Below are 10,015 nucleotides of genomic sequence, written 5' to 3'. Positions count from 1 at the left end.
CCAGCTTGCTTAGCCTGCTACCACTTCAACGACTCTAGTAGTACAGCCTAGTGGGCTCTAGAGTCAGGGACAGCCTCCAGCTCAGTTTGCTTCACCTCTTGTACAGGTGTCCTAGTGGTTAGCCTCACCCGTGGTAGCCCCGTAGTTCACTCCACTTCAGACGGGCTTCACACCGGAGCAGTCACCCTCGCTATTTGTGCCTGACACGTTAATCTCCAGGAGTCTTGGAGCATCTTTCAGCGAGCTAACTGGCATGCGCACACCACCTCATATGCATGCCATCGGTCCTTGTACAGTAGCCCCAGTCATAGTGACTACTTAGAGGCTTCCTAGCTTAGTTGCATCATCAGATCCTACAGATGTACCAGCAGCTTCATAGGCGGGCACCTGTCCCAGCTCAGACCCAGACCGCTTTAGCGACACTTCCTGCCATAGAGGGTCAGTTAGTTCAGAGCTCAGGGTCAGATGATGATGGCACCCAGTTCTAGCTTGCTCCTCGCACCTCAACGCCTGGCTCGTCCGTTGTAGCCCCACCGACCGACCCCTAGGTTTTGGTGTTTGATGCCAAAGGGGGAGAGGGTTCGAGTATGTAGACTCAGGGGGAGCTACATTTAGGGGGAGCTAGTTATATAGTATTAGCTTATTATACACATTTGGTGTTTTATTTGTGTGATACACTATTACTTTTGCATTCGTGTGTTTACTTTCACGCATATTATTCTATCTATGTGATAGTGTTATCTATGTGATTGTGATATATGACATGTGTGCTCTCTACTTTACATTATTTATATGTCATATCACTTGTGTTATTGCTCATTTGCCTTTGCTTCTGCATTTATACTCCGATGCAAATGAGCTTTGTTAATCATACTCATGCTTAATTCACATCCTTTGAGTACATTGTGTTGGCTTGGGTCATATAAGCTTGACTAACACTTTTGTTCTTATCGACAAAAGCTTATATGAACCAAGCCCGTCAAAAACCTCACTCTTTCACATACTCGAAGTGGTATTGTCATCAATCACCAAAAATGGGGAGATTGAAAGCATCTAGGCCCCTAGTTGGGTTTCGGTGATTAATGACAATACAAGATTACTATGACTAATGTGTGTTTTGCAGAGGCAATTAAGTTAGGTCATGGTAATAAAGATCGATTGGGCAATCAAAGTTGCCATGCCCCCTCGTTGGAAATCGTTTCGGTTTTCAAAGGATGGACGACAAGATTAAGGATGACTAGTTCTAAGTGTCGATTGGAGTTAGAGAGACACTTAGAGTAGTTTAGGACTTTATTTTTCCTTTGGTCGTACTATTAAGGGGGGTATGGACGGGTAGCTTGACCTAGTTGAATCTAGTGAGTTAGGTGTGGTGCACACTTGTTAAAACTAGCTCTAGGTAGCTCCTACGAAGCCCTTTGATCCCATGGAGCAAACTTCATTCACAAATGATTGAGAGTTGGAAGTGAATGGAGGGTCAAATACTGACTGGACGCTGGCTCCGGTGTGACCAGACGCTGGCCGTAGGGTCCGGTCAGTTCATTTGACTGAGGAGAACAAGTCTGGTGTGACCGGACGCTGGAAGGTCAATGTGACCGGACGCTAAGGGCCAGCGTCCGGTCGACTCCAGTAAGGGTCCAGACTTGAGAAAGTGTGACCGGACGCATCCGGTCAATACTGACTAGACCCTAAGTATCCAGCATCTGGTCGAGTACAGTAAGCATCCAAGAGCGACCAGACGTGTCTGATCATTACTGACCGGACCTTGATAGCGTCCGGTCATCACTTAAAAATTGTTGCGCGGGTTGAACTGACCGGAGCGTCCGGTCACCCCGCAGAAGCTCATAATGGTTCATTTTTTAGGCTGTCTTATAAATAGAAGCTCCACTCGTGTGTGGAGTCACTTTTGCTCATTCCAACAGCTAAGAAACATGTTTGTGAGTGCCAAGAAGAGCAAGGTCCTAGTGAGGTGTTTGTGATTTGAGAATCCAAGAGTGAAACCTCATTAGTGAATCAAGAGTAGACAAGTGTGCATCCATCGTCTCATTAGGCTTCGTGAGGTCAAGTGAGAGTTTGTGCTTGTTACTCTTGGTGATCGCCATCACCTAGATGGCTTGGTGGTGATTGGGAGCTTGGTGTTCACCCGGCGGAGCTTGTGGGTGACCCAACTCAAGTTGTGAGTGGCTTTGGATGATTCGCCGTGACAGAGTGTCGAAGAATCAACCCATAGAGAGCACTTGATCCTTATGCAGATCAAGGGGGAGCTACACCCTTGTGCGGGTGCTCCAACGAGGACTAGTGGGGAGTGGCAACTCTCCGATACCTCGGCAAAACATCGCCGCGTTCCTCTCTCCATTTACTTTGAGCATTTACTTTAAGTATTTACTTTGAGCAATTCAATACTTGTCTTTACATTCATAGAATTGTCATGCTAGAGTAAGTTTAGAACATAGGTTGCAAGTCTTTTGTGTGTTAATTTGATAGAAACATTTTTCTAGGCACACGGGGTTAATTGGGCTATCCGTAGGATTTAATTATTGCAAGAAAATTTAGAATTAGCCCAATTCACCCCCCATCTTGGGCATCTTGATTCTTTCAGGGGCTATAAATAGAAGTGGCCTTTGGCCATGGCTGGTGCTGAGCACCTTAGGGGACTTTGTGTCCATGCTTGAGAGTGCTTAGGAGCCCTCCATCTCACACATACTTGATAATGATCATCTGATTGTGTGAGTAAGCGCTTCTAGTGCGATTGCAACATGAGGTTGCATTGAGTGGCACTAGGTGATCGAGTTGCAAGCCGGTGGTGCTTGTTACTCATAGAGGTTGCCACCTCCTAGACAGCTTGGTGGTGGTCTCTGTCGAAGCCTGCAAGAAGCTTGTGCGGTGCTCCAGAGAAGAGCTTGTGAGGGGCATTGTGCTCGCCCCGTGGGAGCCGTGAAGAGCAACTTTAGTAAAGCGTGTCATTGAGCCACCCTCACTTCCAAGGTATTTTCTTGTGGCGCCCGCCGTGCGGGCTTGGCGGGTGATGCCAATTAGCCGCCGAACCACCAAGTGAGCGGTCGACACAACGGGGACTAGCGTGTTGGCAAACACGTGAACCTCGGGAGAAAAATTATTGTGTCAACCTTATTCTTCCCGTTGGTTTGCATCACCGTTACACAAGCTTGCAATAACTTTCATATACATTGAGCTTGTGTTGTTGCTTTTGTAATTAGTTAGCTTGTGTAGCTTGCTAGTTACCTTCTTGCTTGTGTAGCATAGAAGTAGTTTCTTTGCGTGGCTAATTTGGTTTGTGTAACCTTGTTAGTCACATTGCTTAGTTTGTGTAGCTAAGTAATTGCGCTCTCTAATTTGGCATTGGTTGCCTTGTTATTGAGCATTGCTAGTGAGCTTAGTTGGCTTTGTGCTTTTGCTTACTAGCATGTGTAGGAGCTCCCTTGTTGCTTAAAGTACTAGTGGCATAGGTTTGTGTGACCTTGCTCCTAGAATTAGTTAGGTGAGCTCTAGCTAGCCCGGCACCTTTGTTGCTAGATTAATATCTTTGTAAGGTGCTAGTGAACATAGATAGAGGGGTGTAGTCTTGGCTAGACCGATAGTTTTAATTCCGCACTTGTTTCGGTTAGCCAACGTGATTAAGTTTTAAAAAGGACTATTCACCACCCCTCTAGTCGCCATCTCGACTCTTTCAGTGGACACGGTGCCTCACGTGAGGAGGAGCTGGTGGCCAGACTGGACTATACAACCAACCTACACGCCAAGGTGGCAAACAAAAAAAGTCTTCAGGAAGGGAGAGAAGGACCCAAGAGATGTGCCTAATTGATAGAGCTCATAATTTTCAAGACGACGTTTTGGATCTAATGGTCCATGCTGCATAGAGAGGAGTGACCACTGTTTAAGATGGGTTGCAAAAGCTAGGAGACCTTAATTTTGGCAGTATTTGCAAAGTTTGGATGTAACTTTATGAATCGTATCATGGTCTAGTTTTTCCTTGTTTGCTGCGCTCACTAGCTCGGCTGAACTTTGTTTTTTTTTCTGCATGTGTGCTAGCCTTATGACTTTGGTTTGTATTCTTACTATCAGCTGTGTACCATATGCGGATGGTAGAGGCTAGAACTTTGTTCCCTTATTAAAAAAATTGATAGAGCTCATTTCACCATGTTTCACTCATTTGTGGCAAAAATCACATATATGATTTTTCTTCTTGAACTCCAAAACCAAACATCTTACCTCATTAACTCTCAAGACAGTTCCATTTACCTCCCTCCCCAAGTTAGAAATAGTTTTCAAGGCAGTTCCATCCTTTTTTATTTTAAAAATCTTCTAAATATTAGATAAGGTTTTAAACCAATATATATACATAATAAGCTTTCAAAAATTATGAGAAAAATTTAGTGATGTACTGAGACACAGAAACTCAAATACAATATTTATAGGTCATGAAAGTATCTCTAAAAGTTTTCAAAAATATATATTTAGCTCTAGAAAATAGGAAAATATCTAGAAAAATTTGTGGAATTCCCAAAACATTATAATTGATTTCTAAACATGTTTTGAAAACTTTTCACAACAAAAACATAGGAAGAATTTAGCATTAACTTTATGTTGCATTCTTGCTCGTTGCATCTCATATTTTTGTGTTGGTATGTTTTTAAAATGCATTATATATCAATTACAATGTTTTGGGAATATTACAAATTTTTCTAGATATTTTTCCACTTCCTTAGTGATAAATCTATTTGTTTTAAGATTCCATATATAATTTTTTTCTCAGAAAATTTAAAAGCTTAGAGACATTTTCATGGTTTAAAAACCTTATTATCATTTATAAGATTTTATTAAAACTAAAAAATGATGCAACCACCTTGAAAACTACTTCCAACCGAGGTATAGAGGTAATTTAAATAGTTTTTATAGATGATAATTGAGTGGGTAAGGTGCCCAGTTTTGGAGTTTAAGTGGAAAAATCCAGATCATCATCCAGTTTATAGTAGATATAAAAGGACCTTCTCCTATGTTGGGATCGGGTTTTCAGTCCGCTAACAGTAGAGCCCATTTACTCGTGCGGTCTAGGCCCAATCCAACAACTCTGGCCCTAAAAAACACTGCGCCCCCTCGGAGCCTCGGAGTTAGGGGCGCCAGTGTTTAGCCGTCTCGCCTCGCCGTCAGCAGCAGCAGCTCCACCTCCATTCGACGGCGTCCGTCGTGCGCTTCGTCTGCACCGGGACAAAGGCAACGGCGACGGCGACGCGAGGGGGAGGAGATGAAGCTGAAGCAGCTGGAGGGCCTCTTGGGTGGCCTGACCCAGTTCCCCAAACCCAAGGTACTGCGCCACCGCCACCGCCACCGCCAGTCCGCCACCGCCGCCACCTCCTGGGTGGCCTTTCTTTCTCCTTTCTCGTCTCCTGCTCGATTTCGCTTCGCCCCACCCCGACAAAAGGGAGGGGGGAAAAGTGGAGGAGTATCTGACTTTTGCCACCGACGGCGTTGTTGGTTGTAGGTGGAGCTTGAGCAGTACCCGACGGGCCCTCACATCGCGTCGCGGATGCTCTACACGGTTAGTGCTGCCACTTGCGCCCTGCTTCGATTCCGATCCTTTCCCGCTTTGCTTCAGGATGCTATGTATCTTTCTTTTCTTGGGATAGTCTTGGGATGTGGCGCCGGGCTTTCTTGTCACGGTAGTGGGGTTATGGAATTGGGTGCCACAAAGTGCAGCTTTGATTCTGAATCAACTGAGCTGCTAAGCAGTAGGTTTACGGCTGGAGTTGGGTGGCTTTGTTCTAATAATTGTAGCTGCTTCAGAGCCCTGTCACAGAAAAAAAATGACCCTTGTGGCCTCGCGTATTTGCCCCTTCTGATCTTTAGTTTTGGCAAAACAGAGCACTTATACTTTCACCGTGGCTGGCAAGGTTCATCAATGGAACTTTGGGGGACTTCCATTGAAGCCCAAGCTTGAGAATATTCCGATTTTTATGTTTTGATCTGTTTCAACCTATGATTCAACATTTGGTAATGTTTTGCTTGTTAGTCTCGTAAAAGTGTATGCAAAAGCCTTCAGTGGACAACTAGTTCGAGTAGACTATTCCTTCTCTATGGTTGTCTTGGTCTGATGCAAGTGTCAATTAGATACTGAAATTCTACTACTTATGATTTGATGTTTACTTAACTTTATCATATTAATGTTGATTTGATAAACAATCAGGCGGAGAATAGTTTCGATGACATTACGGGCAAAGTGGTAGCTGACTTTGGCTGTGGCTGCGGCACTCTGGCTGTGGCGAGTGCTCTACTGGATGCTGAGTGAGTATGTTTAACTTGGTAATTTTAGGCAATCGTAGTCTTCTTCCCCTGACAATCCCTCTAGCGTGTAATATCCACTTCGGTATTTTTTTTTAAAAAAAAACTTCCTGTTTAGTGCTTATGTTTGTAATTTTGCACAGTTCTTTTGTACGCTGATCGATCTGACAAAAAGTTGTTGCCTCTGCAATTGTGTCCTGATAGATTGTGCCTAAGTTCTTGCTTGCTAGTAGTTGTGCACGTGTCTTGCAGGTGAAGCTAAAACAACGAATAGTATTCCATGTCATAAAATGATTTTAGATACTGTAGTATACTTTTAAATACTCCTCATTGATATATGTAACCATAAATTAATGGGTATCTCCAGTACAGGCTTGTTTTTGGTTGCTAGTTTTCAAACTTTTCTTATTGTTCATTTCTAATGTGAATTTGCTATGGTTGTGATTCACAGACATGTTCTTGCTATTGATATTGACCCACAGTCACTTGAACTTGCTCAAGAAAATGCTGCTGATCTGGAGGTATGACAATGTTTTGTTTCTTTAGTGTTCCACTTCAACCATTCTTTTATTCTAAAATGGAGAACCATTCACTTTATTTTCCTGCTTGTGTTTTCACCTGTTAATGGTTTATGACTTGTATCAATTCCAAACTCTGTATAATATTTTAATTGTTTAGACAATATTCTCACATATACGTGGTGCAAAATGCTAACCTGCATCTTTATTTCAATGGCTTGTTAAATGTTCTAAGTAACTGCAATGCTAAATCACCTGTTAGTGTGATTTTTAAGCAAAGCTACCAGTCTAGTTGTTATTTACTCGGCCTTCTTTCTTTGTAGTAGTATACTAGTAATGTTGGATTACTATTTGCATTGACTAAATAAAAGATATCAAAAGGTGATAGGTAACATTAGACGTCCTTCAATTTCAAAGTTCCATTGTCCTGGAAAACTGCACATATTTACATGCTTGCTGCCTGTCCGCCTTGCTTCAAAATCAGCATGTAGTTTTGTAAGCTGAGCTCAGATGCCACATGGTTGAGTTATTCCATAAATTGAAGTCTTCCTTCCAGATAACAATATCATATAATCTGAAGCCAGTGGTAGTTGATTATTGCAACTAATAAAGCTAAAATCATCTGAAAGCTGGATCATTGGGTACACCCAAGCTATGCCATACAACCCTGAGCAGCATTAGTGAATGCAGTTTGTTTATAGTTGACAAAACTAATGTTTGTGCTTGTAGAAATTAGTTGTCCTATGGTGGAGGCATGGGGCCATTCTAAATCTTGTCATATAACTTCTGTGTTTAATTGAGTGCACCTAAGCAATTATAATTTCGCTTTTATTGGCTTCTCTGATGTTCTTGCATGAAGCATAAAAATATCATGGTTATGTTAAAACACATGCTCATGAAGCAGAGCTGAAAGTAGTATTTGGTGACTCTTAACTAAAACTTAAATAATTATTTGTACCTAACTTTATTTTCTCAAACTTGTGAATGACATGTATCTTTTTATTAAATATTTGATTTTGCAGCTGGATATCGACTTAGTTTGGTCTGACATAAAGAACTTAAATTTGAAAGGTATTGTTCTCAAGTGCTAACATATTCTAACTAGTGAGGCTGAACCTCTAGTGTTTTTTTTGGTTACCGTAAAAACTATATATGCTAGTCTCTCATCTTTCTAGAACTTTTCCCCAATATTATCAGTAACTGTAATAAGTAGTCCATGTCTAGGAACTCATTTTACAGTCATAGTTTCAGTGTCCTCACTGAACTTGCTGCAGATTGATCTCCAGTGCAAATTGAACATCAGTCGCTAGTGAAGTAGCGATTCATACTTGTGTAACATTAGCAATTGTCAGGCCAATAAAGTTGATGAAACAGCATCACACAGAGCAAATAGAACACTTTTAAAAGTATTCTTCTTTCCCTAACTGAACCTTATGTTTATGCATTCAGTATACCAAAACATTCCCCAGCCTTCTGGCTGAATAGAAAGCAATTTAGTGCAGGCATCCATGTTGATACTGTTGTCATGAACCCTCCCTTTGGTGCACGAAGGAAAGGAGCAGACATGGAGTTCCTCTCTATGGGCTTGAAGGTCAGAACTGGTGCTTGTTTGCGACTGGCAGTTTCCGTTGGAAGATGATATTGACGTTTTAAGTGCTCATTTGCTATTGACAGGTTGCTTCCCAAGCTGTCTATTCTCTACACAAGACTTCCACTAGAGAAGTAAGTTATTTTTTTTTTTTTTACAGAACAAGTACGAAAATATAACTCACGAGATCTCCTGGCAATGCCAAATCTTCTTTTATTTTTCTCTCATGCATTTCACAGCCCTTTTTTGTGGCTTTGATTGTTCACATTTGTTTCCTTTTTTTTTGAATTGTCAGCATATCAAGAAGGCAGCCTTGCGTGGATGCAATGCTATCAGTGCGGAGGTTCTATGCGAGGTAAGTATATAAACACCAGTCACTTTTCCTTGTTTCCAGGAATGCGTTTCAGTACCTTGTTCCATATTCCTAACAAGGCAGAGAGGTCACAAAGAAAGCAACTTGACTTTTGTTCGTCAGATCATTGCCCTAGAGGCCCTGAGTTTTGCCAGTGGTTTTTAACCTACCCTTTCCTCTCTTTTTTTCCCTGAAAAATTGCAGCTGCGTTACGATCTACCGCAGACGTACAAGTTCCACAAGAAAAAGGAGGTTGACATTGCCGTTGACTTGTGGCGCTTTGTTCCGAACGGCCAACACAGCAGCTAGTGCGCTATGCGCCCAGCAGCCCAGGTGATGGCATGAATGAGAAAGGAAAATGTTCAAATGGAGATGTGTATCTCAAAAGGCCGGACCTGATCGAAGATACCCCACGCGTGGTGTGCTTAACTGCTTATCGTCGTCTGGGTTGACAGTCCCAGTAGCGGGAGCTCGGAATTTGACGAACTGAGTAGAATTTTGTGGGCACAGATGCTGTTGCCCTCTCTGTACTGTAGTGTGTACAATGAATGCACGGCGACTCGGTTCTTAAGTTCCCGTCTGTATGTGCTGTGCTCTTACTGTATCTCACAATGGATTGGATGCATGTGGACATGGGTGTCTTGGCAGAGCATTCAGTGGAGACTGCACATTGCACTCGTGCGGGCGACCGGGCAAGCCTTGAGCTCGGGAGGAATTCCAATGAATAGAGAAGGCACTCTACGTGCGGATGCGGCCTGCCGAGAAGGCACTCTATTTTATGTGTGTTTTTCCATGCCCGAGTTGCATTTGTGACGCCCACTATGTTCGTTCGTTCGACCCAGCTAGGCCGACCAATGAGGTCGTGTTATTCCTCTCCACGGCCGGGACGTGAGACGGCATAAGCCATGTTTGTCACGGCTAGCTCCTGCCTCGTCTATATAGCCAAGGCCACGGCGCCAAGCTGCATGGGCATCCATCTATCTCACGAGCCATTGCTATCTTATCCCTGAGGCTAGCTAGCTACGAACGACTACGACGACGCCATGTTAAGAGATGGCCTGAAACCGACGGCCACCGCCAGCAGGTGCAGGTGCAGCCACAGGGCTCCAGATCATGCACTCCCCTTCACTCCGCCAAATGCCATCAAGGTATATGCAGTGATGATGCAAATAAACCTGTTGCTGATCCTTGTCTTTGTCACCTATTATACGTATATTTAGGCTGTACTCCTAGCTAGTAGTCCTGCACTGCACATGCCTACGTCTG

At 43.1% G+C, this 10,015-nt stretch overlaps 1 protein-coding gene across 1 annotated transcript; it reads left to right on the top strand.

Moving 5' to 3' along the window:
• The first annotated feature begins 5,102 nt into the window (after positions 1-5,102).
• On the top strand, positions 5,103-9,494 carry LOC136528019 (uncharacterized). Its single transcript, XM_066520907.1, has 9 exons — positions 5,103-5,317; positions 5,495-5,551; positions 6,197-6,294; positions 6,743-6,812; positions 7,832-7,880; positions 8,312-8,400; positions 8,484-8,531; positions 8,693-8,752; positions 8,954-9,494. Exons 1-9 carry the CDS (start codon positions 5,258-5,260, stop codon positions 9,056-9,058), a joined length of 636 nt encoding a protein of 211 aa, XP_066377004.1. The 5' UTR covers positions 5,103-5,257; the 3' UTR covers positions 9,059-9,494.
• The last annotated feature ends 521 nt before the right edge of the window (positions 9,495-10,015 follow it).

The sequence above is a fragment of the Miscanthus floridulus genome, chromosome 19 (assembly GCF_019320115.1).
Source record: "Miscanthus floridulus cultivar M001 chromosome 19, ASM1932011v1, whole genome shotgun sequence".
NCBI classification, from domain to species: domain Eukaryota; kingdom Viridiplantae; phylum Streptophyta; class Magnoliopsida; order Poales; family Poaceae; genus Miscanthus; species Miscanthus floridulus.
This window is presented reverse-complemented; position numbering and strand designations above follow the sequence as displayed.